At 39.8% G+C, this 27,481-nt stretch overlaps 1 protein-coding gene and 1 pseudogene across 1 annotated transcript in view; one reads left to right on the plus strand and one right to left on the minus strand.

Moving 5' to 3' along the window:
- LOC119650175 (possible lysine-specific histone demethylase 1) overlaps window positions 1-27,481 on the minus strand; it is a 697,245-nt gene that overhangs the window by 20,575 nt on the left and 649,189 nt on the right. Inside the window, exons 8-9 of the mRNA XM_038052729.1 lie at window positions 9,375-9,558; window positions 8,980-9,137 (exon numbers count right to left, since the gene is read on the minus strand). Coding sequence (XP_037908657.1) covers window positions 8,980-9,137; window positions 9,375-9,558 — 342 coding nt within the window. The remainder of the gene's footprint in view (window positions 1-8,979; window positions 9,138-9,374; window positions 9,559-27,481) is intronic.
- LOC119647501 overlaps window positions 10,640-27,481 on the plus strand; it is a 32,273-nt pseudogene continuing 15,431 nt past the window's right edge.

Here is a 27,481-nt window from a genome sequence, read left to right on the forward strand (position 1 = left end):
CCAAAAATTAGTTTTGTTACCGAAGCCCAAAATAATCATTTGTCTTATAGACACGGCAGGAAAGATGCTCGAAAGGGTTATCTACAATATACTTCTTCTTATAATAGTTTTCGTTTGGTTTTCGTCAAGCACGTTCAACGATCGATGGTTTTGAAGCTGGCATGAGATGCGATGACCTCTTATAAATGTTGTATCGTGATAACATTGGACGCAAAACCGTGTTTAATTCAGCCAGATGGGAGTACTTAAAAATTCCATTGGTTAAAAGCGGCATTCCTAGTTATTTGACTAAGCTCCTCGAAAGTTACCCCTCGGAAATTTACTTTGGTGCGATACGGATCAGGGAGTTAATTGGTACACCGCCACAGCCGGAGTACCACAAGTCTCAGAATAGAATCCCGTAGGAAAAGAATACAATGAGTATTCGTGTTGGTAGTCACATCATCACTTCAAAATCGATTATCAAATACTTGAGGGTGATAATTGACGCGCAGATCAATTTCAGGGTATACCTGGAGTATGCGTGTGATAAAGTGGCATACCGAGTCACACTCTCAATTTTTGTCAAGACATGGTGGTTACAGGAAGGATCTGCACCGATTCAGATTCGATGATTCGCTTTTTTGCCCTGAATGACCCCAGGACCTGGAGTATTTCATATACTATCCACAATTTTGCTCAGAGAGGAAGAGTCTAGAAGACTTCCTTCAAATCGACAATCGTCGGGAAACTGGGGCGCAGCAATCAAAAGGATACAGGCTGGACAAGTGAAGCGCAAAAGGAGCGCGCGGAGAACGGCAGGCTTGGTCGCTTAAAACGCGAAGTAATGCTTTGCGGCGGTCCCACGGTGAGGGAAGAAAGGAAAATTGTGGCTAGTTTTAGTGGCTGAGAATCACACACACTGCCGCAACCTGGAACGAAGATGGCTTTGTAAGATTTACACCTCTACACTCTCCCATTAGTACCTCGCACGTAATGTGTATTATGCCAGATATTCAATTTTGCATGCTACTAACATCCAAAGTCTTAGAATTTGCACTGAAGTGACAAATTTTACCTATGATAACTTTGTTACTAATAGTGTGATTTCCACCAAACTTGGTGAGATCATGCTTTACACCATTGCTGCTAAATTTCATGATTCTAGGAAAAACCTAAGAGGACTCTGCAGTAGATATTTCATTTGATAAGCCAGATAACCATATTCGATGAAAACAAATTTACACTCTTTTTTCGCATATATGAAGACCACCTCTCCCCCCTAAATTCCACGTAGAACGCGTAACTCACTGTATGTGTGGACGTTCACATTTCCCAGCAAATTTCGTGTCAGTCGGTATAACCATTTCTAAGAAAACTGTAAACCGATTTCAATAAAAACAAATTAAAAAAGACAAACAAACAGACGGAAAGAAGAACATATGAAAGGATATTGAATTGATTTTAATAAGGTTTTGCTTCATAGAAAATCTTAAAAATCGTCTAGTTCAAGCGTAAGTGGGTCGGAATAGAATTAAATTTTGTTTTAAGATTGAAAAAAACCTTGAACCCGGATTACTTTCCAGTTGTTAATCGACCCGATTAAGTGGGAAGAAACTTTCTGTCACGTTATTGGTGGACCTCCCTTTTTGCCCGCATGTGAAAAGCAAACGTCAAACATTGTCTAATGAGCTGCTTCTGTCTTGGGTGGAATCACAAGTCGTCTGTCCTTCAAACCCTGTCCGTTTCTTCTTCTATTTCTACAACATTGCACTTTGCAGGATCACCTTATTCCTTGACTGAACTCTTCTTACTAAAGCACCTCAGTGAACACCGTAACAATGCGCCACACGTACTCTGGTACTCTAACGCAGCATCGCCTTTAGTTCGTCCCATCAGTTTAGGCCCCTATTTCGTAGTTAAACCTTTCTCTTCACGTAGATAGGATAGGAATTTTAAGCACATTATAAAAGATAAATTGGACCAAATATGTTGGGTTAGATATGAATCAGAATATGTAGATTTCAATGTACTAACGTTTCAAACCAACAAAACCCCAAACATTTTGCAAGTAGTCTAATAAATCTTTTTAATTTTTTTCCTGATCCGAAAACCATTTCCCTACCAGTGAAAAATTGAACTGAGTCTATTAGAAATTCAACAAAACATAGTTGGTCAAATTTAACTTTCAAGGCGTGTTAGAAAATGTACTGATCACCCAAGCCTTAGACGCAACTGAAGAGAGCAAGCATTGTAAAGACCGTAAAACTCGTTATTGGCAAGTATCTGTACCCCCATGGTTTCACGTTTATAGTTGAAAACTAGAAATCATGTCGAAAATAAAAAAGTCCGTATTTGCGACATGGGTATCCCGACGAAAAGCAGATTTCAAAATTCAGAAATTTTTTTCAATTCCACATACTTTCCTGTTGCGAGCCTGCCGTTATTCTCAGCTGACAATGAAAATAGATATTTTAGTGAGAAATTCGAGCATGATGAAGTCGGAATCTTGAGCTGATACTAAATAACGAATAACGAACGATATAAGAATAGCTATAACTTCCTTGCAGAAAGGAGAGTATTGGGAAAAATTGTAGCGACAAAACTGCAAAGTATTGTGAAATTGTTACTATCATTAATAGTCGTGCTAGCAACATCAAAGATAGAAGTTTCAACGTATTTGAACCACATCAATTTGAATCTAAATAGGTAATTAACTCAACAGGGTCTATCACTTAAATGCCAGCCTCGAAATTCCCTGTAAGCTCTTTAAATCTGATTAACTTTGCCTCATTTTCTCGCCTGCAATGCACCTCCAACTTATAAAATTAGGTGCAAGCATATCGCAAATCTTTTTATGATAACTCATAAAATCTTCGTCATTTGTATTCAGAATTGTATGTGTTTTTATGCCTATTTGGTGGTCCATTTTATGGAATAATAAAAGGAATGTTGAATTAAAGTATATAAAGTTGGGAATTTATCGTGATTACTCTTTTCCACATGGAGAATTTTATTTCCCAAGTCAACGGGTAGTAATAGTAGAGCAGTAATAATATACAAAAAGTATATTATTTGCATCATCCAAAAGGAATGTTCTACATACATGACAGAAGCGACGATTTCAGTCTGAAGAAAGCCTTCTAAACCCAACGAGCACTACTTCAGTTTACTTAAAAAATGAATTAGTTTCAGCGTTCCAAGAACTGTTCAAGGACATCTGTGTGGCGAATAAGAAACCTAATTTCTTCTTGTAAGAATGTGTTGATGGGATTTTTTGATTCGGTCACCTTCTTAGTGATGATACATGGGATTCATCATAGTAGTTGCACCATAAAAACTGGTAATGGCGAGTCTTAAATCTTGTAAGCAATGATTCTGAAAAAAAATGTGCATCCGTTTTTGAGACTAACACCAGACAAGAAAAGACCAACCGACATCAACCGGAATTACGAGTTTATCTATAATAAAATATGATGTCGTCCAATATAATAGCTAAAAGCGTAAAGCTAGGATAAAATGAGAATAAGTTGCATCAAATTTACTATGAGTTGCAAAGTTTTCCTTGGAGGTGTTGACGAAGTGATTTCTACTGACTCAGTGGATCAGCACTCCAAGAAAATCGATGCTAAGTGGCTGAGTGGAGATACCACACCTTTAACATTTACTATGCTTCGAGTGACATCCACCTTGGCGTTAGTGTTAAAATTTCGACATTATTGATCGACACATTTAACGTACCAAAAGTTGATTTACAATTCACGTGTCTAGCCGTAGCCTCAGAGATATGACAAACGACGGATTGATATAGAGACACAGAAGAATCAAGAACCCCGTCAATATTCCCGAATTAGCTAACATAGTGGCATGCATATACTAATTTTGGAACACTTCTGAAGAGCCAGCTCCACCTCCACCTCTATTCAAATAGCGTCCAATGTCGGGTCAGAAACTTTAAGCCAAACGAAATTGTGACACACTAACAGCCCAGTAGTCTGTCAAAATTCGTTCCCAGACTTGCTCCAAGCACACTACTTTCACAACGTCATAAAACAAGTGATAATTATCGCATCTCATCTGCACTGTACAGAAAAGTTTCTCGCTCTTTTCCTGGTAATAATAAAAATAGCAGTGCAGAATATATGTTTCCGCGTTAGAGACGTTGGATCATCTCATTTCTGGCTGCACTGTAGTGGCTTTCAACATGTATTGGAACCGGCAAGTTCTAACTGATCGCCACAAACCACGCAACAAGCCTGACGTGATGTTAGTTGACAAGTCAGGTCGCTCTGCGTATATTATTAATGTTGCTATCCCCCATAATAGTAACAAACACGTGGAGAATGAGGTGAACTATACGCCACTAGCTCGGAAAATTGAGGAAATTTGGCATCATGGTAGTTGGTAGTTTCCTAAATATTTTCAGCTACAGTTATTGTACCTAAATCCCTCCCTTGATGTCATGGCACTCTTATACAGTCTGGTTCAAACCATGCAGAAGTACACCCTTCTGCATACGTGCCCGATGTTGCAGGAAGTTTTTGACGGATTCTGCCATTAATCTACCACCGGCACACCACCACCAGCGCCCCTTTATCTTCTAAGTAGGTAGGATCGTCCGAGCTTAAATGCTTGACTCTTACGCTAGTATTAGGTAAAATCCGGCATTTACCGAGATTGTGACAACTCAGAAAATGGCAACAATAATCTTTGACGCAACAATACTATTGGATCAGGGCCTTGAAGTGTGTTGGAGCACTTCATTCAAGACCGTAGCGGTACACTAGCGTAGCGGATGCATTGTGGTCAGCATTGCGCTCGCCCGAGATTATCACCCTGATTTGGCTCATGTACTTATTCACAGCTGAGTAGACTGGTATCCGATATCCAATCACTATCGCCATCAGTGAAAGATAGTTTGACAATAACGTACTTTGACGCGATACTAATATAGAACTGTGCAGTTGTTTGGGTTCTAAGGTCCCAAGGGAAATAAACATAAGGGGAGCAACGTCCTTGTTTAGTTGCAACCGAAGTTTGACGGGTCTTGTCTTAATAGCAGCCAACGATGTTCTGGTTTCCCCTGACACTTCCACTGGTAGCTATCATGCTTATGATTCCAGTTACTGGACATAAGATCGATGTCTCATCTTTCATTAAGGAGTTTGCCTAAGCGTGATTGGGTCTTGAAGAAAAGAAAAGCGTTGAAGCAGCCTCTTACAGTATGCGAGAATTATGGAAAATAGCCAGATTTATTTGGTTAAGAAAACTACACAAGAAAGGACAACCTCTATATATATATCATATAAAACGGAAAATGTATTCAGGGCAGATGACCCTTCAAAAACTATTTATATGTAATCAAACCTGTGCATATTGTACTAGCGCACCACATGGGAAAGCCGGGTGAAAACAACGAAAGCTCAGAAAAGAAAAAAAATCACATGACCCTTCTCGCTGTCCAGTATACCGCGGAATGGAAGCTGTTTCCTAATTTATGATTCTACGTAAAAATGTTTTAACCCAGCGCAAGTAATAGTAGGCAATCGACAAGGAACGTTTCTCGGAGCCTGGCGTTACTATCTATGATTTAGCAGTAGATTCTTTGGCTGTCCTAAAAAGTTCCTCCCAGTGCAGATATAGCAGTTTGAATTGTTGTTAAAAAAGTGCCAAAAGAGTAAGGCTCAGTAGATCAGCCCAGTTCATCACATGGGTATCCTTTTGGAAAAAGGTCTTGTCTATACCCTGGGCAAAATCATTGGGCTAAAGATTGTCTTCAGGTTGTTATACCGTTCGTTACTCCCTGGGTTAAAAGGCCAGATAAGGAAAGTGTTTAAAGCCAGTTAAGTAGTAGATTGGGATACCGAATACGAATATTTTTGACGGTCGATAGGAACTGCTTGCCAATCTGATGTTCATTACTAAGGCAGGATTTCCACCAAACTTTCCAGTATGATGCTTTGTTTTAAAGACTATATCATAGTAAAATGTTACAGACCTAGAATGAACTTAACGGGTGTTGGTAGCAAAATATAGTAATATACTATTATTAACTATATTTGAGACGGAGCGTATTTTGAGGCCTAGAGACCAAGTGCGTGGGCCACCATGATTTTTTCAGATTTTTCCATTCAATAGTTTCTGAGAATGAGCCTTTCAAGTAATTGACCCTTCTCGGGCCCCGCGCCCCCTCGCCTTTGTACTTTGTCGAAACTAATATTTGCTTAAAAAGTGGCATATTCGTCAAAAAAACAATGATGCTCCCATCGTTTAGGTATATGGAGACCTCCCATAAGTTTAACGTGCAACAATGTATTTCCCACCTTCTCCTCAAATTTCCTGTCAATCGGTACAGTGGTTTCTAAGAAAAGTGCATGTGACTGACAGAGGCAGACAAACAATACATTGATTTTAATAAGGTTTTCTTGAGCAAATATCGAAATGGGACATATTTTAAAGCGAAGATTTCATATAAGCGCATGGTCCCGAATTTTTCAAATTTTTGGCTTTGGTAATTACCCAAAATGAATCCTATTTTGTTGTAAAGTTTACACATTTTTACTCCTCACTCACTTATTTTGCAATTTACGTCAAAACTAAAATCTTTCCTAGAAAGTACTAATTGCGACCTTTTACACACGGGTACATCAAGTGAAAAAAAAATTTAAATTTCCTACCTATTATAACTTTGTTAGTAATATTGCGATTTCCACCAAACTTGGTAGGATCAGGATCTATATTATAGCCTACATTACTGCAAAATTTCGTAGCACTAAGGGTTGTGCAGCCAATTACTAAAAATTATAATAATATCTTATTATTAACTTTATTTGAAAGAATATAGATATGGAAAGTATTTCGGAGTATAGGGAGCCTGTCAATTTTTTCAGATTTTTCGGTTGGTAGTTCTGAGAATTAAAGAAATGATCAATTTCGACCCCCCGCACTCCCCACCTTTCCAACAAATTTCAAAACAGCTGAAGAATAATAAAATAAGAGGAAAAAGGAAGGAAAAAAGAGAATAAATGGCCTAAGTAGAAAAATAAGATGGGTAAGTAAATGTTTCCTTGGGAGCTTCACGAAGAAGCCTCACTTCAACAATATTATCAATTGGTATATTGAGATTATAAATTTATATGTATATGTATGTTGTTTAATATAAAAAAAGCTTAATTACTAAAGCTAAAAACTATCCCTAGGTCCAAATTGTAGTTGCGAGTTCCTCATTTCCTTCACTTTGTGATTTTTGCCTCAGTAGTACACCGTGGGTTATTCGCAAATTAAAACTTTCGGTTGTTTTTGTGAGTATCAATCTCTCAACTCTAAAATCATGAGTATTTGTATTTTCCATTGCTCCGATCCTTGCGACGTATCTGACACAAACAAAGTTGGTCAAGTGAACTACCCCCGCACGAGAACGGATTTGATGCTTGCGTTTCGACATAATCAAGGCTTTCAAATTAGTAAGTTTTCATTCGAAAATATTGCCAAAGTGACACTCAACAGCTGCTTAATACATGATTTTCAGCCACTTTTTTCACGAACTCTAAACAGCAAAAACTGCTTTCGCTTCAATCCTTTACAGTAGAATTAAAATTTTCTTAAAAAATTCACTCTATTTTTCAAAGATTAATTTCTTTGACTTTGCTCTGCTAACACGAAATTTCTTATTTTTTTCTAAGCCTCCGTTCAATTCCCAAAGTTTTATCACCTAATCACCCAAACAGTATCAGCGGTACTTGCTCAAATTACCCGAAATTTCTTTGCACTTACGACAAAAATAATTCGAGGTTCAGCATGCTTTCAGCTATCTCGTAACACGTAAATAAATAAATATTTCACAATTGCTGTGCCGATCCGTTAGTTAAAAATGCATTTTTGGGAATGCAATTTATGGAGAAAACAAAGAAAGAGGTTAAAGATCATTTCGTATCTGAAAATTTATGAATTGACCTTGTTTTAAGATTTTGGGGATTTTAATGGTGAGAGGGCTTTGTGGCTCGAAACAAAATATACACCCTGCTGCCTCACCGTGAATTTCAAAGGTCGAAGAATGAACCATGAAAGACAATATTTACACCCTCTGTGTGTGATCCCCTCGCTGCCACTCCCGCCCTCTAATTAACATATCGATCGATACCCGACCCGTACACCGACTCAGCTTATCGTTCGAGGTTTCCTCAGGCCAAAGCACTCCGATGATTCAGCGAAAGAGGTGAGGAGAGTAATAGTGGTGGTCCCTTTCCATGTGCTGCTCCCATATAAAAGGATAGAGGAAAGGCGTGGAACACCCCCAACTTAATGTTGGTATTGAGATATGTACATTTGCAAATTTGAAACACAAACAATGTTAAGGCGTCGGATGGCATCAAGCTCCATGCCATCGTATCGGCAAAAACAACACTACCACGATGTACAAATTGATTGACAAATTCGATTTCCTGACTGTTAACGCAATGACCGATTAGACTGAGAACCTTAGTTTTGTTCGATATTGCGATTCAAATTGGCACTTTGCTTCCGAAAGTTTCCTGCAAATGTTAGGAAGCCTTGGGGGGAGTATACCTTAGCCGGAACTCTTACAAGACACATGACCTTATTTGGGCTTTTTGACTTAATTTGTTTTCACAGGACATAGAGACTATCTGGATTGAAATATTTACCTGATAGGATAGATGATGGTGTACAGAGTTCAAATATCTTTCTAGAATCATTTCAGTTGATTACGGATTTATTTATATTAAAAATTGCAACTTTGCACGTTCCGTATACGAAAGGGTGAAATAGATCGAGTGCCTACTGTTGCATGTGCCAAGCGGAGGAAGAATGACTGTTTCTTGCAGACTTGAAGAAGACAATCAAAACAATATTACTTCCGAGACATAAGCCGGATAGATAAGTTGGTAACCTCTGCTACAACAAAACACCAAACATTTAACATTTCCATGTCATTTTCAATTTTTCTGATGATGATTTGTCTAGCCATGTACTGATAATTACCTGCAAAAAATAGTCGTGGCATTTCTTTCGGATCCTCCTCGGAAGAGCCATCCGCTGATGGCGGTGTCACAGGCGATGCTAGCAAATCATAGTCGCTGCCCGATGATCCAACTGATACGAAGCTGTATGAGCCGCGTGCCCATGGGTCTGCGCGCCACCTAAAAAACCCGACGAGAGAACAAGAAAACAATAAATTAAAATTTCAGTAAGTTGGGCAGCCATTGCTCAGCTAACGAGCGACAGTGCACATCCACATAAAATGTAATACCAAGAAGTCAAGCTTTACATTAGCAGATAATTAAAGGTCATTTGTTACCGAAAAAGAGTACAACGGAGCAATAAACAACTAGAATGGGTAGATTGTGTCTTTAGTTTTCAGTATCGCCATTACCCACCTTGTAACGACTGTTTCCTTCGGCTGAGGCACTGAAGCGTTGCCAAAAATTCCCTTGAGAACGGCTATGCAACGACCCACTATCACGTCGTCGGACACATTTTCCATGATAGCGGCCGATTGTCCAGCGACCAGTGCCAAAAGCACTGGCGATTGATAGATGCTCCAGAACAGAAACAGTTCACCTGGAATGAGACCAAACAGAATAATTATGCAGGGAATGGGATTCCAAGTTTGAGTCACTATCCTAGTGCTAATTATATAAAAAATAAAACATTTTCATTGCGTCTTTAAATCTAACCTGGATGATTCCTCCTCAAGATTAGACTCGCTCAACCGAAAAGTCCATAAAAGTAACATGTTTATGCATCTTCCCATAAAATGTAATGCAAAACAAACACAAGCAGAACTCCTGGTGATAATTTTATGGTCTTTCTTCTGCAGTAAAAACTATCGCCCGTAAAAAAATTTTCTTGTATTCATACATAGTTTGTAGGGGTTATCAAGGCCTGCCCCCGCTTTTCTAATCCTCTGCCATCCATTTCCTATTTTCACTTATCAGTGTATCGCCCTAACGCTCTCCTATCAGAAAATTAATTCCTGAATTTTATGGCTGATACGAGAGCTCATTTCCAGGCTTTATTACCTAGCAGAGGTCCGCTTGGCTGCGATATCTAAATTAGTTCGTCCGAGAATTGATTTTCAATTTAATTTCTTTCGGCATAGCATCATCACAGTTTTGTGCTTCCTAGCGTCAATATGCGGACAAAAGGGCACAGGCATGCGGGTGTAGTTGGTTTCGAACTGACCACTGGGAGTCCTCCCCGGTCATGGTTCCTCGAATCGTAGCAAGCTAACTACGTAGGAAGTACCCTGTCTCTTTCCACCTCAATCGGAGATAACACTCGATAGTGAAATTCACATAAAAAAGCTTAATGCTGCCTTTGATATGCAGAAATGACTCACAGATGGTCATAAAATCCTCAATCTTCACACCTTACGAGTATTATGAATCCAGCCAGAGGACTCATAGCTCGCAACACCACCACCGTGCTGGCATCTCACCCAGAAAAAATTATAAATCTAATTTCGCGCATTTTTATTTCGCATTCAATCAATTTATTATCCGGGCAAGTGGGGCCATTCATTTTCGGCCTCGTGGGTGTAGATAAGATGAATATTGTGTTATTCAATTCGAAAAGAAATTAATTATCGGGGTGAACATCTTTTGTGTTTTGGTGTAACATCCAAGATATCTTTCACACAATGGCTTGTTATGGAGGGTACGAGCGTGTGTGCAAAAATTTAGAGACGAATATTGACATAGCCACTAATGAGTTTATAACAAGCCTGACACCAGTGGAAATTGCTTTTGAGTTTTTCAATTTATATGCATATGAGAAAGACGGGGCCATAACGAAGCCTTCAGTAAGATATAGGTTGGAACTGCATGAAACATCGGATGTTTGACTAATTTGAGAGTTGGTGGGGACTAGGAGAAACTACATGTATTAGGGAATGATGTGCTAGTGATGCAATCTTATAACCATTTCCGGATCCACAATCAGATTGACCAAAAGTCATGTACAGATGAGAAATTCGTTTTTGGAAAAGGAAATAATAATTTGGATTTATTTCATAGCAGTAGGAGCTCTATCAAGAAATGGTTACACCAGTATAGGCAAATTGAATGAGTTCGACTAAAATTTGATACTCCTTCGTGGTTTTAATGCTCCATTTAGGAGTTGCACTCAGTTCTTAAAACTCATAATTTTGTAGACGAGAAGCTAGAGTGTAAGTACTATCTTCTTTTAACAAATAGCGTTAAATTTATTCGATATAAAATGCATTGACCATTGTACCACTTGGAAGAAATTTTTTATGAAATATTTCTTTTGAATGATAGAAAGAAATTGGCATTCCTTTTATTTTTGAGTTCATTCATCGCCATTCAGCACTTTAACACTTAATTTCAAACCTGCACTGAAAACATCAGGTCTCATCATCAGTAACAAAAGTTTTTAAAAAGTTTTCGGCATTCTGACGGTGTTTGTCGTTACAATGTTCAATTCGTTACAATTTTTGATGGTCATTCAGGTGGTTATTCATTCTCCGTTGCAAATAAACTACAGTCACAGGATGATCTGTATTTACACTTCATCATCATCATCATCAACGACACAACAGTCGATATGCCGTCTAGGCCTGCCTTAATAAGGAACTCCAGACATCCCGGTTTTGCGCCGAGGATATCCCTGGTGTCCTGACCTACGTCATCGCTCCACCTTAGGCAGGGTCTGCCTCGTCTTCTTTTCCTACCATAGATATTTTCCTACCATAGACTTTCCGGGCTGGGTCATCCTCATCCATACTGATTAAGTAACCCGCCCATCGTAACCTATTGAGCTGGATTTTATCCACAACCTGACGGTCATGGTAGCGCTCATAGATTTCGTGCTTATGTAGGCTACGGAATCGTCTATCCTCATGTAGGGTGCCAAAAATTCCTCGGAGGATTCTTCTCTCGAACGCGCCTAAGAGTTCGCAATTTTTCTTGCTAAGAACCCAAGTCGCGAGGAATAGATGAGGACTGGCAAGATCATTGTCTTGTAAAGTAAGAGCTTTGACCCTATGGTGAGACGTTTCGAGTGGAACAGTTTTTGTAAGCTGAAATAGGCTCTGTTGGCTGCCAACAACAGTGCGCGAATTTCATCATCGTAGCTGTTATTGGTTGTGATTTTCGACTCTAAATAGCAGAAATTATCAACGGTCTCAAAGTTATATTCTCCTATATTTATTCTTCCCGTTTGACCAGTGTGGTGGTTTGATGTTGTTAATTGGCTAGTTTTCGGTGCAGACGGTGCCACCATATATTCTGTCTGTGCAGCCTAACATCTCGCGCCAAGCACCGCCTGCTCGATCTGAATGAGGGCAGTTTGTACGTTCCGGGTGATTCTTCCCATAATGTCGATATCGTCAGCATAGGTCAGTAGTTGGGTAGACTTAAAGAGGATCGTACCTTTTGCATTTACCTCAGCATCACGGATCACTTTCTCGAGGGCGAGGTTAAAGAGGATGCATGATAGGGCATCCCCTTGTCGTAGACCGTTGTTGTTGTCGAATGGTCTTGAGAGTGATCCTGTTACTTTTATCCGGCCTCGCACATTGGTCAGGGTTACCCTAGTCAGTCTTATCATTTTCGTCGGAACCGAATTCTCTCATGGCCGTGTACAGTTTTACCCCCTTACATTCAGCACTTTAACACTTAATTTCAGCTCTGCGCTGAAAACATCAGGTCTCATCACCAGTAACAAGAGTTTTTAAAAGTTTTCGGCATTCTGGCAGTGTTTGCCCTTGCAATGTTCAATTCGGTACAATTTTTGATGGTGAGGTGGTTATTCATTCTTCGATGCACATAAACTACTGCCACAGAGTGATCTGTATTTACACTTCCCCGGACAAAATGTCATAAAACTTTACAATTTATCAAGGAAGAGTTATATTACGTAAATCAAGTGGAAGTCAATGGATGGTCTTATTGGCTTCATATATCTAGCCATTACTTTTGGGACTGACAGACAAAATATATTATATATATATTATGGTGGGGCAAATAAAGCAATAATAGGGTTTGAGATAACAGACATTGTACTATCCTGAGATCAGGTAAAGGGATGAAGTATAGTTGGAGATATTCCACTCTGCTAAATTCTACCTCATCTCTCTTAGTGACAGGTCTCGCGACAGGAGGACCAAGAAAATTCAGCCAATCTCGTTAAAAACAAAATGATCGTGTTGAGCTATTACCTTCGGCAAAATTTTAGGGCTTTCCCCTCAGTGGACGCGGCAGGATGGGCCTTATCGAGAAATGGGCAAGCATTCTCATCGTCAGAACATAAGTAAATCATATACGTGTCGCCACGCCAACACTGTGGCTCAGTGAGTTCTTTAATCTAGCTATTCAGGGAGGTAGAACACCATCTGACTGGCAAGAAAATACCAAGAAAGATAGTCAAGCACACTGTTCAAATTGCCATCCGATCCGGTTAATTTCCTATATCAGATTTTTCAACGCATTCTTGACAACCGTGTTCGCGAAGTCGCTCCAATAACCATGAATCAAGCCAGATTTATCAAGAACTACTGAACTACTGACTATGCACGCTGCGCGGTTACTCATGGAGAAACGCCGTGAGAAGCATCGCCCTCTTTACAATGCATTTCTGCATCAGGAGAAAGCGTTTGACCGTGTTCCACACGAACTCATCTGGTATACTCTACGACAGTACCAGAAGAACTCTTGGGCTGGGTTCAATTGCTCTACCATAATCCGAAAAATAAAGTTCAAACTGTAGCGGGTGTATAAAACCACTTCATGTCTCTGTTGGTGTTCATCAAGGTAGCGCCCTCTCACCACTCCTATTTGTTCTTGTTATGGACACCGTCACACGGGACATCCAATGTCCAGCACCTTATACACTGCTTTCTGCAGATTCTGTTTTCATAGCGTCTAAAAATGAAAAGATCGTATCATGCAACCTGAATGAATCAACGAACGTCTCAAATCTAAAAATTACCGCAATGTTGTCCGTCCTGTCGCTCTCTATAGCCCTGAAGGTTGGCAGAATATAAAAGACAATGAACAGGATCTTGCGGTAATGGAGACGCAAATGTTGCGTTGCATTGGACTAGTGGCGTGACACGTTCTGATCTCATCCGAAATAAAGATATTCGCGATCGATATGGACTTGCACCGAACGTGGAAAAATTGCGAGAGAGGCGTCTTCGATGATAAGGTTAAATAATTCGTGCTAACAAGAATTCACTCGGCAAGATTGGTCTGAACATCGAAGTCAATGATAAGCAACAAAAAGGCCGGCCGAAACAACGGTGGCTTGATACGCTGAATAGGATTAGGCATTTGATAGAACCAAATGGCGAAACCCATCACGCCGACTCCGCTTGTGAACGAGAGAAACGTTGAAGAAAAAGAAAAATGTCAGCTTGTTAACTGAGCACCAACGGACCAAAATACCAAGGGCAAGAGAGCACAGTCCAGAGGAGAAGAGACGCAGGCAAATAATTTAAGGTCATCAGCATACCGCAAACACGGACAGGTGAGTGTGGAGGGGAGGTCATTGATAACAAACAGGAAACAGGGGCCAAATATGAAACCTTGAGGAACACCGGAGGAGGGAGAGAAGGAACGGGATGAGTGTCTCTGAAAAGAAACTCTCCAGGAACGGTATGAGAGGCAGGAAGAAAACCAAGAGATTATTGAGGAGGAAAGTTGTGTAGAAAGAGTTTGGAGAGGAGAGCATTGTGGGCAACAGTATCAAAGGCTTTGGTGAAATCTATATAAATAGCGTGTATCTCCTATCGTGAATTAAAGCATGTAACAACGAAGTTGTGTTCGGATAGCTGCGTGGTTAGAGCACAAAGCTATCGTACAGAAGGTCGCGGTTATAATCTCACTGGTGACAGTAGACCGATACTTCGCAAAACCATAATGTTGTTTTACAATCAGGTGACCGAAGTGCGCGGTCAGTCAGTCATAGACGTATCTCTCGAAGATTTTGGAGCAATACGAAACGAGATGTGACAGTGGTTCACAGCTAGCGAGGGATCTCTGCTCTTCAGGGTAGGTGTGATAAGGACCAGTTTTCAACGACAAAAGTAGCAGTCTTCTAAATTTTTGTTGAAGATAATGCACAAAGGGAGAGAAATGTATGGTTTACAGTTAACAAGGAAGAGGTTAGGAAGCCTGTCGGGACGATGCCTGACATTAGCGTCGAGATTATCCAGAAGGAACTCAAATAAGGGAGGGGCTATGTTTAAGGGAGTAAACACGGAAGCGAAGTAAGAATAATGGAAGTCGTAGGATTGTGCTGGGAGTTGGCAGTGGAATCGGCAAAGTTGAGCGAGGAAATAGAGATAGATAGCGCTCGGGGAGGTTGGAAAGGAAAAGATATAAGGCCAAAGCGCTCGGAGCTGTGGTCCTTCTCAGTCTCTCAGCTCCGTTTAACCTAATCCTGCTGAAGTCAATGAATAAGTTTCCATGAAGCGCAGAGCACGCAATCTTTGACAAGCGATAAGTGAAAAAGAAACTTGAGTTGTCTTTTTTGTGACTTACGGTTTCGTCCAAGCAGGGGCTTATTAGATGCTGCCTCAACTCTGCCCTGGGAGAAGCTTGTCCAAAGACTACAGGATGATCCTTAATATATAAATATAAACACAAAAACACGATATGAGCATGAATTATATTCTGGACAAAACCTACTGAAGTTAAGTTTTTTCTGCGAATTGAGGAGTCCTCCACTTGATGGTAAACCAGACCAGACCGAGAGGTCCATGGAAGTTAATTGCAAATTGCTTCCCAACTGGTTGCCATCAAGTGGATGGCGGGCTCAGGACTACTCAAATTTCTAAATCTTAAATTGTCTGCCTAACAAAATAAAAGCGTTAGTTAGAAAATGTAAGAATATAAGAATGAATTTCTCAGCAAATACGAAGAAATGTTACAGTAAAAAAAACACAGGTTAGTCCTTGTAGAAGGCTGAAACAACAAATTTCACATATTAGAAAAAAGAAGAAAAGGTAGTCCTCCAGGGGAGAAAGTAGATCTTTTCGCAAAGAACCTACAAGATGCATTTGATATTTGTTAAACTAAATGGACTTCTGATGACGAACTCATTGTAGAGAGAATATCGAAAAAAATACCAAAACAAGTCGGAATACCGGAAGCTCGCGCTTCGGATATAAAGGTTTTGTGTTCATCTTATGTAAGAAATTTCAACGCATATTTTGCTATCCGTATTTAGCTACAAATCCAACATAATCCTTCATATTTTTCCAAACTACGAGACATACGTACATATTACAGCCATAGATATTACGCTCACCCTAAACAAACAAACTGCCTATTTCCGAATACTGTACACATATATGCACGTATATAAATTGATAATACCCATATTTCCGATTTACTTCTTATATCTATTTGAATTAGGCACTACCCGCAAAGTTCATTAGCACGCATATATTATATACCTACATGCACACATGTCTGGCTGGCAAATAACTAAAAAAACTAAAACAAAATAATTCTCTGCGACCCAATTCATAAGAACTTATTTCGTTGTGGTATTGACGAATTGATATGTGATGATGACGTCATCAGGTTGTACAGTGCACGAAATTCACAAAAAATTGTAAAGTTTCACCTCCTATAACTTTGTTAATAATAATTGGATTTTCTTCAAACTTGACCAAATTGTGCATTATGTTCTTCATTACACGCATGCCGAATTTTGTACTTCTGGGATGAACATAAGGGGGGTGCCGGGTAAATTTCTAAAATGTGGAAATATACTATTATTAACTTTATTTGTGCAGATATCGGAACCGGATATATTTTGAGGCCTAGATTTCGTAGAGATGCACCACTGTGATTTTTTTCAGATTTTTCACTTTTTGGGGGTCATATTTTGAGCACTCACTCCTCCATGTTTCACCCAATATCAAATATTGCATCAGTTTCGAAAAGTACTAATTGAGACCTTTCATTTGATACCCCACATGGCTACATTCTGTGAAAAAAAAATTTGCACCCTCCATTCACATGTATGGGGAGCCCCCCTTAAACTTATCACAAGATGGCGCCACTTACTGCATGTAAAGGGATCACCAGATTACATACTCTCACCAATTTTTGTGACAATCGGTCCAGCCGTTTCCGAATAAATCGGGTGTGACAGACAGACAGACAGACAGACAGACGGACAGACAGACACCGTCTCGATTCTAATAAGGTTTTGTTTCACACAAAACCTTAAAAAGACCTAATCAAGGTACTGCATATAATCAACGCGTAATAGATACAGATCGGGTTTTCCTCATAAACTCCCCGATATTCGCAACAAACTTTTAACTTGTCCAAAAGCACAGTAATTAGGTCTAAATTAATATTTTTCGTAGAGCATTTATTATTTCATTTCTTTTAGACCTAGCAAACAACATAAACCCAATGCGGATGAGGATTTGAGTAGATTTATTGGATTACCCGTTATTTTAAGATATGGAAAACATTGCTCCTTCTAAGGACAATTTCATCAAGTATAGTTCCAACATTGTGGGGGACAAGGAGCTTCCTTTAAATTGGCATTTAGCAGTTACTCCTTTTATCAATGATGTTCCGTTTGCAGTCTTTCGACCGTTTCTTGATTGACTTTCATAAATGGAGCACTCGCCTAGTTATATCCTGTTATTTGAATAATGCAGTCAACAAACGCGCTTCTCTTCTTTATTAATGTTAGTCCAATCACCATCTGTCAATTCTTTTCGTGGCATATATAGCCACGATTTCTTGAAGTTCTTATTTGTTTTACTTTTGGGTTTCTGTACGTTTATTTCTTCCGTGAAAAGGTCATTTGCATTAGTTGATCTGCATGATCGGCGTTTTAAGTATGGCATTTTAATTATTCCAGCGCTTTTCTCGTCTTGAATAATTTTTGTATTTTATTGCAGTTTGTTCGCGGCGCAAACGAAGCGAATACATGTCTAAATATCTTTTGAAACTTTTTCTTTAATTTCTTAATTTGGTATTTATACAAAAACTTATATACTTTTTTGCACTCGCATTTGCATTTCTTGCTTATTTTTGACGGAGGTATCGTCATTTGAGGTACATACTGCGAAATTACAGGCAAGGGATCTGATAATCTAGTAAAGGCAAGAAAGTAAGCATTTCGTGCCAAATTAAATGTCACCTTCATTTGAGTTTAAAGCTTAGGACCAGGATATTTATAACCAAAATAGAGAGGTCTAATAACAATATAGTTGGAAGACACATATCACTGGTCGAAACAATTCTTTGCCAAAAGAAACTGATGTCTAATCACTACCGACATCATAAAGTAATCACAAAAGTGTACTTAAAATTGTTCCTTTAGCTATCCTTTCTAGAGTATCGTATTTGTTAAAAAGGACCCTATGCATTAGGTAACATACAATATCCGGAAAGCTTTTAGAGAAGGAATGATAAACTAGTGTATGAATTGTTTATTTGACGACCACAAACCAGACAAATTTTAAAGTATCAACTATGTATAGGAATCACTAAAAAATGCATTTGAGAACTTCTAAGGAAATCATAGGCTGAAAATATTGTACCTCTCGTAAAAGAGAGAGTTATTTTTACAATCTTAAGCTAATCCCATATTATATGTCCTGAGGTCGAGAGCTATGGCATCGCTCCATCTGAGGTAAGATTGGCACGTCTTCTTTTTCTACCTTAGATATTGTCCTTATATTCTTTCCCGGTTGGACCATTCTCACCTACACGGATTAAATGACCCGAACCGCAGCAGCCTATTGATCCGAATTTTATCCACAACCAAACGGTCGTGATATTGCTGATTATAATTTTCAACCCTTCTTAACAGTTTCGAAAAGGTAATTTTCTATTTTCATTATTTTCAGTTAACCGGTGTTATTTGATGTTGTTTTTGTTTCAATTCTTGGTGCTGGCATTGACATCATGCATTTCACTTCGCTTTCATTCATGTGCAGCCTGCCTGTTTGATGTTAATGAAAACAAATTATCCATCTTGGGTTATTCTTGCAATTAAGTCAATATTGTCAGCATAGGTCAACAAGGGTTGCTTAGTGTCATTAAAGTATTAAAGTAAATACAGGTCAATGTTAACAGGCTTTACTGGCCATGTTGTTTTTGAAATGTCTGTCAAAACAATTTATCCGATTGAATAGCACATTATCATATCATCACATATTATCCAAATGAGCAATAGCCTTTCGAATTCGATTCCTCAACATTTGGTAGCCAAATTCGGGATTCAGTAAAGAACTAGCTAAGGCAGACAATCCAGACGAACACTTAATCAACCAAGAATAGCCCCGCTTTCCATGGAAGTGTGGAGGAGAACCAAGCAGTCAATTCCTTCTCATAGGTAAGAACTTAATTTGTCCCAAACTTCAACTTGACGAGTTTTGCGTCAAAACTTGGGCCTTGCTAGCATTGTTTGTTTGTTGATTGCACTTCCGAAGCGTTTGCAGAAGAACCTCAATTTTGGCCGAAAAATGATCTTTAGCGACGAGGACATATAAACAAGCGAATGTGGGATGACACCAACTCACACATACGATAGAAATCACTGAAGATCAATTTATATGGTTCAAATTGAGCGATGTGGATGGCATGTGGGTCCAGCAGAACGGTGACAAAAAGATATTCCTAAATCTTGAATAAGGGATTAACAAAGGCAGACCACTTTATATGGCAAATTGTTCTATCCCACTCAGGATACGACATGAAAATGCATTTACTTCTATCCAGCATATTCTCTGGGCACTTTATTAACTGGATTAACCTTAAACCATTTCATAATTAACAAATTTGATGCAAAGAGGAAGTAAAAAATGTGTTGGTAATCTTCCCGCAGAGCTGCTCATTGCAGCCCCTTCAGCTTCCGTACGGCTTTCTGCTCCCACTTGTTTGAAAATTCTGAAACTCTGATGTCTTTACCAAAGAGCAAAAACCGTCTGATAAAGATAAAATATCAGAGAAATTTCAAAATTTCAAATAGTCCAGAAGCGTTGCATCCAGTCGCCTATTCATTTTGTTCTACTTTTCGGTCAAACTCTTCATTTTGCCTTGGTTGGAGAGATTCAAAAGACTAGATCACCATCATCATCATCATCAGCGACCCAAGAATCGGTCCAGGGTTACCTTAGTAAGGAACTCCATACATCCGGGTGTTGCGCCGCCGCTCTTAAATTTCAGCGTTGCAAGGGCTGCGGAATTGTCCATCCTCTAAAATTCTTCGGAGGATTCTTCTGGTAAAATTATTGTTTTTGGTGCTAACGTTGCCACCATGTACTTCATCTTACCTTCATTAGTATAAAACACAAGATCTCATGTCATCCGTCGCCTACTCGATTTGGATGAAGATAGGCTATCAATATCGTTAATATAGACCAGTAGTTTTGTGGACTTGAGAAGGACGGTGCCTATCGCACTAACATCAGCATCGCGGATCACTTTCCAAGGCCAGGTTAAAAAGGATGTCTTGACCATTTTTGATGATAAATAATCTCGATAGCTGATGGTCAGTCTAGTCAGTCCAATTTCGTCGAGATATCGAATTCTCTTATGGCCGTGTGAAATCGATGAAAAGACAGTGCCAATGATAGTCATATTCCAACAGTTATTCCCCCAGGAGTGAAGCTTCCTTGGTATGGCCGATGATGTTCTGGGCATATGGGGCATTCGGCCTAGCAAGATAGCGGAGAATATCTTATAGATGGTAATCAGCAATGTTAAGCTCTATAATTGCTGCACTGCGTGATATCTCCCTTTTTTGGGTTTTGTGTAAAACAAACCCTTATTAAAATCGATTCACTGTCTGTCTGTCTGGCTGAATGTCACACATACCTTTTCCAAAACGGCTAAACCGATCCAAACGAAATTTGGTGGACATATGGGAACTATGAAATCCCACGCATACACTAAGTGACATAAATTTACCGGCAGTTTAAAGAGGGCTCCCCATACATGTAAAGAGACCATGTCAAAAAATTTTTTACCCTAAAATCGGAAAAAACGGGAATGTGCGCTTAGATGAAATCGAGGTCTCAAAATATGTCCCATTCTGATATCTGTTCAGATAATCTTACTAATCACATATTACCAACCTTTAGAAATTGACTAAAACCCACCATAAGTTCATCATAGCAGCACCAAATTTTATACCAGCATATAAGAAAACGTCTCATATGCATGCCAAGTTTCATGGAAATCCGGCCATTGGTGCCAAAGTTATAGCAGTCCAAACATATCAATTTATCGCGAATTCACTGCAACTGAAGCCATGCAAATGAGTTGTTACGTTACAATTAACAAGAATATTTGACATTCTACTCAAATATTAAAGCCCACATATGAAGAAGTTATTTCTCCTCAGCCCTTTTACCCTTACTGCTGTTAGGAGTGCCCTTTTCAAAGTTTTGTGTGAAACAAAGCCTTATTAGAATCGATTCGATGTCTGTGTGTCACACCCCATTTATTCGGAAACGGCTTGTAACGAGATTGTAAGGGAATTTGGTGAGAATATGTAGTCTGTGAATCCCTTCCCTCCCCAAGTGGCGCCATTTTGTGTTGAGTTTAATGGGTGTCCATACATGCGAAAGGGGCGTACATTTTTTTCAGAGAATATAACCATGTGGGGTATCAAATGAAAGGGCTCCATTAGTACCTACCCAAACTGGTCCCACATTTGGTATCGGATGAAACGTAAGGGAGTAAGGGCTCAAAATATTACCCTCAAAAAGTGTAACAGTTCTCAGAACCTATCCTAAATACGAAATCTAGGCTTCTACATCCCGTTCCGAAATCTGCAGAAATAATGTTAATAACAGTAGCATATTTTAGAAATTTTGCCGGAAACCCCCTGTAAGTTCATGCTGGAAGTACAACATTTTGCACAAGCATAAATGATAACAGGGCGTAATTTCGTTGAAAGCGCCCCCGTCTGGAGAGACCCATGTACGCTTGGGGAGGGGTTTGTTCTATTGCCTCGTAGAAGATATACTTCGTCGACTCTGCAGTCTCCTCTGTAGCGATGTGAACGTTAATGAGGGTTATATTTCCAAACTTGCCTTGGAAGCGTAGAGTGCATAGTCTTTCGCTTATGTTTTTTTTCTTTTTTGGATCACAAGGAAACCTATTCCGAGCATATTGTTTACTGGATGGCCAGAATATATGATATAGTGGCTCTTCTGCAGGAAACCGTTCCTTGTCCAGTCCATCTCTTCTGCTTGGCAGCTCTGTTTCTGTACAGGGAGCCCACGTTCCAGGAGAAAATACATAAATCGTGCATCTTTTCGTTGCCGGGTTTATCATTGTGTAGTCCATCCAATCCAAAGCTCTTTTCGTGACTGTGTAGCATGTTATTTTCCTTGTAGGGTTATCAGCCCTAAACAACCCCAACCTGGAGGACCAGTATAGTTTATCCCATTTTTAGGCGCGGGGGACTCGTCTTCATCCTTCTCCGTCTGTAGTTTTTCATTAAGAAAGAACTCTTAACGATCACCACATGAAAGTGGAGATACGATTTGGTACTAGAGCTCTTGGTGTTGGTTCAGTAGGCGATTCTCAAGTTTTATGCCCTATCGTGGGTAACAATCCAAGTTTTGCCCTGGGACCTATATTATAATTTTATTTACAAAACACCAATGCATCTGCTGTGAGCTTATCGCTTGCACAGCGTTAATTGCTATGAGAATGAAATTAGAACATATTCTAACTGTGTGGGTGCCCTAAAATCCACTAACAGATAAGCAGGACACACTAATGCATCAAACTGTCTGTTACAACGAAACACAGTCTGACGGGGACGAAACAGATGGGTAGAGCAAGCGGGACACTGGAAGCCCGGCACTTCAATGTGGTACGGACATTTTGTATCTTAGAAATAAGAAGAATTTATTTTCAGGAAATTGGGAAATAACCCAGAACTGCTTCAAAAAGTTATGTTTAACGAGAGGGAGATGTCATGTTAAGTGTTTAGTGGAAGAACATAAACACATCCAGTACCAGACCTGATATTAGCATCAACGCTATTAACAAGAAACAATGTTAAATCAGAGAAAAGGCGGGGAATAGCAAGGAAATAGATGTGGACTGTGAAAAAGGTAAATTATAAGGAGAGAAATAAGAATAGCACAGTAAACCACATGATCACAGCAAATCTGACGCAAGTGTAAGAACGCTGCGTAGTTTGGCCAATATGAGAAGGGCATAGTTTTCTCAGCTACCTAGAGCGCCCTTGGCTCTCGTCAGGTATCAGTTATGAGTCTTATATGTATATCACCGATTTCACGGAAAAGCACAGATCGTTAAAATGAGCAATGTCCATTAGATTTTCAAACGAAAGAAACTTCTTTGCGTATTTCATATTAAAGTCCTTTTGGGTCATTGTAGTCATTGAGGACAGAACTGGGGACCTCTATCTATCACAGAACAGTTGGAACATCATACATATGATCGAATTAGAGAACTGTATAAAAAATGTAGATTTGGACATAGGAATATATATCAGGAAATAAGGATAAACGACCTCAACAAATTGAAGGAAAGAGGAAAGAAATAGTGAAGGAAGCAGGGGAGGGGGACAAAATGAACGCTGTTAGGCAGAAGAACGCATAAGCTAAAACAATAGTAAGTGAAGACAGAAGAAAAGAAAATTAGTTTCCTCCAGAAGGCGGGCTTTATTGCAATATGAACGCTTGTTACTTGCACTTTACGCAAATAGTGCTGGTGTTTAGTTATCATCATCATCATTAACGGCGCAACAACCGATATCCGATCTAGGCGGATCCAGTATCCGGTGCCTCAATAAGGAACTCCAGACATCCCGGTTTTGTGCCGAGGTCCACCAATTCGATATCCCCAAAAGCTCTCTGGCATCCTGACCTACGCCATCGCTCCATCTTAGGTAGGGTCTGCCTCGCCTTCTTTTTCTGCCATAGATATTGCCTTATAGACTATCCGGGCTGGAACATCCTCATCTATACGTTTCGAGCGGAACAGTTTTTGTAAGCTGAAATAGGCTCTGTTGGCTGACAACAACTGTGCGCGAATTTCATCATCGTAGCTGATATCGGTTGTGATTTTCGACTCTAGATACAAGAAATTATCAACGGTCTTAAAGTTGTATTCTTCTATCCTTATTCTTCCCGTTCGACCAATGTTTGACCAATGTTGTTGGTCGGTCGGTGCTGACGATGCCACCATAATCATTGCCTTGCCTTCATTGATGTGCAGCCCAAGATCTCGTGCCGCCTGCTCGATCTCGATGATGGCAGTTTGCACTTCTCGGGTGGTTCTTCCCATGTAGTCGATATCGTCAGCATAGGCCAGTAGTTGGGTGGACTTAAAGAGGATCGTACCTCTTGCATTTACCTCAACATCACGGATCACTTTCTTGGGGCAGGTTAAAGAGGACACATGATAGGGTATCCCCTTATCGTAGACCGTTGTTGATGTCGAATGGTCTTGAAAGTGATCCTGCTGCTTTTATCTGGCCTCGCACATTGGTCAGGGTCAACCTAGTCAGTCTTATAAGTTTCGTCAGGATACCGAATTCTCTCATGGCCGTGTACAGTTTTACCCTGGCTATGCTATCATAGGCGGCTTTAAAGTCGATGAATAGATGGTGCAACTGTTGTTCCAACAGTTTTTCCATCGCTTGCCGCAGAGAGAAAATCTGATCTGTTGCTGATTTGCCTGGACTGAAGCCTCTTTGGTATGGGCCAATGATGTTCTGGGCGTATGGGGCTATCCGGCCTAGCAAAATAGCGGAGAATATCTTATAGATGGTACTCAGCAACGTAATACCTCTATAATTGCTGCATTGTATGATATCTCCCTTTTTATGTATGAGACAGATAATGCCTCGTTGCCAATCGCCAGGCATTGATTCGCTGTCCCATACCTTGAGCATCAATTGATGACCCACTTGGTGTAATTGGTCGTCTCCATATTTAACCAATTCGGCTGTAATTCCATTGGCTCCTGGCGACTTATGATTTTTAACCGATGAATTGCACGGACTGTTTCTCTTATACTTGGTGGTGGCAGTATTTGTCTGTCGTCTGTTCGCGGGACTTCCAACTCGCCGATATTCTGGTTGTTCAGTAGCTCATCAAAGTACTCAACCGATCGCTCCAATATGCCCATTCTGTCGGAAATCAGATTTCCCTCTTTGTCTCGGCAGGATGAGCATCGAGGTGTAAAAGGCTTCATCCTGCCGACTTGCTGGTAAAACTTTCGCGCCTGGTGCGGTTGCTCCCCTGTACTTTTCGAGTTCACAGACCTGTTGGTTCTCCCAGTCTTCCGTTTTCCGTCTGTGAAGTCGCTTCTCCGCTCGACGGAGTTTATGATAAGTCTCCGCGCGTGTCCGGTGTTCTTTGATAATGCAACATTACTCGGTGTGCGTCATTCTTCCGTTCCGTAGCTAGCTTACATTCATCGTGAAACCAGCCGTTCCGACTCCTTTTGCGGCTGGGCCCAAGTATGTTTGTTGCCGTATCAATGATAACGTTCTTCAGGTGGTTGTGAAGATCATTTGTTGATGCTTCATCATCAGGTCCTCTGTTGGCTGTGTTTAGTTATGCAATGAATAATGCTGGCTTATCCCAAATTACTTGACTATTTACATTTCAAAAAGTGGTCAATGGATAGAGACAGAAAAATAACGGATGGCCTATGAAGAATATGCGATTCTGCATTAAACAGTTTGTTGTGGCCCATGTTTCTGCGGGATTTATGCATCCGGAAAGAACTATGGGCCTTTAGTCCCAAAAATCGCAGAAATTTGGCATCTAGAAAGGATGTCTCACTGGATGATTGAGGATGTCAAAGTCATTTCAAACGTATCTATCGTAGGCGTCAGACATTAAGATATATACCGTATTAAAGATGCTCGATAACCACCATTATAGATATCACTGAAAAAATTGGGCTCCAGGGACTGCACTTCCTATGTTAAATTGTCGAGTCGCGAATCAACAAAACCTTTAAAAGGCCACAGATAATGTACGTTAATAATAAAGTATCCGTTTTGCAAATTATTCATAGCTGGTCACCCCAAAGTTATCACAGATTCCGTCCTGATAGAATATCAAGGATTGCGATTAAAGCTATTGAAACTGTAAACACCGGTGACGTGAGTTGAGTAAGAATGCATGGCCACAATCAACTATTTGATATCAGACCATATTTCATGGATTTTATTGTGCTTTCTACATTATATTGCAAATGTTATACAGTCCGCACTTTTATCGAACAATTAATTTAATTGTTAATGCTTTTATGATAAGGCACTGGCCATCGAATAACAGACAACTACATGTACCCGGGCCGTATTTATTGCAGTCAATTCTGCTGGAAACAAGACAACACTTTTAAATTAAACAACTCTCCAATAAAATTTTGCATCAGGACGTGGAAGACCTGCAAAACTTTATGTCATCTTTATAGCAAATGAATGGGATAGAATAGACTTTGGTGATGGAAGTTAGAGTTCTGGTTGCACTGGGCATATTTCCGTAGTTTGTAGTTTTTGCAAGTGGAAAATGTCACGGGGAGTATTCGAAGAAAATACGACAGTCATTAAGTTGTGTCGTCTGGAGAATGCATCTCAGAATTGACTGCAGCTAAGTGTCAGTGTCTATGTGCACTCAGGACGTTTCATTAAGGTATGATTATCAGTGTGCAATGTTGTTACCTTCGCAATCTGAACATTGCCATTCGGTCTTGACAAATGCAATAAAATTTATTCGAATACACTCAAGTTGAGAGCAGCAGCCTTCTTAAAGGATATGTAAAAGTAACGATTTGAGCTCTTAACGAGCTATATAACAGGGGTTGCCACTATGTGTGGTAGGAGTTTCATTACTCCTAGCGGTTTTTACTAAGATTTGTAAACGTTCCTTATTTCCTCATGTCGCAGAATGTCAGTGTATTTCTCCCATTTTTATGATGATATCTATGCGCCAGTTTTAAACGTTGCGAACTGGCCTCATGATCGACATGAAGAAATGGCTCTCGGATTCAAACCCCGGATATTGAAGTTTCTTGAGTAGGCATGGTACTTGCTGCTTTGCTTTGGATTATTTACCGCCACTTTAATTTCGAAATTGGTAGGAATGAGTCGCAGTCATACCGACAACAAAAGAAATAAAATTGTCCAAAGCAGAGTAGTTTCTGTGCCAATCGCTAACGGTCAACGCACCATCTTTGTTGGTAGGTGACGGAAGTACAGGGTATCCATTCGGAGAACTACTATTGTTCCTAGTGAAAAAGTGCCAACATATCATGTGGAAAGGAATGAAATTAATATATAGATAAACGATCAACGTTCCCTGTTTTCCCAACTAGCTCTCATTATTTCGACGTTTATGTAGGCGCTACAGAAATATTTCTCCACGGGCATTGTACTATACAATATCTCCACTTTGCACTAAAATAGTGTCCTTGCAGCTCTTGCCACAAGAATCAGCAGATCTTCCCCAGGTCGTTTAACAAAG

This window comes from Hermetia illucens, chromosome 2 (genome assembly GCF_905115235.1).
Source record: "Hermetia illucens chromosome 2, iHerIll2.2.curated.20191125, whole genome shotgun sequence".
In the NCBI taxonomy this organism is placed as follows: Eukaryota; Metazoa; Arthropoda; class Insecta; order Diptera; family Stratiomyidae; genus Hermetia; species Hermetia illucens.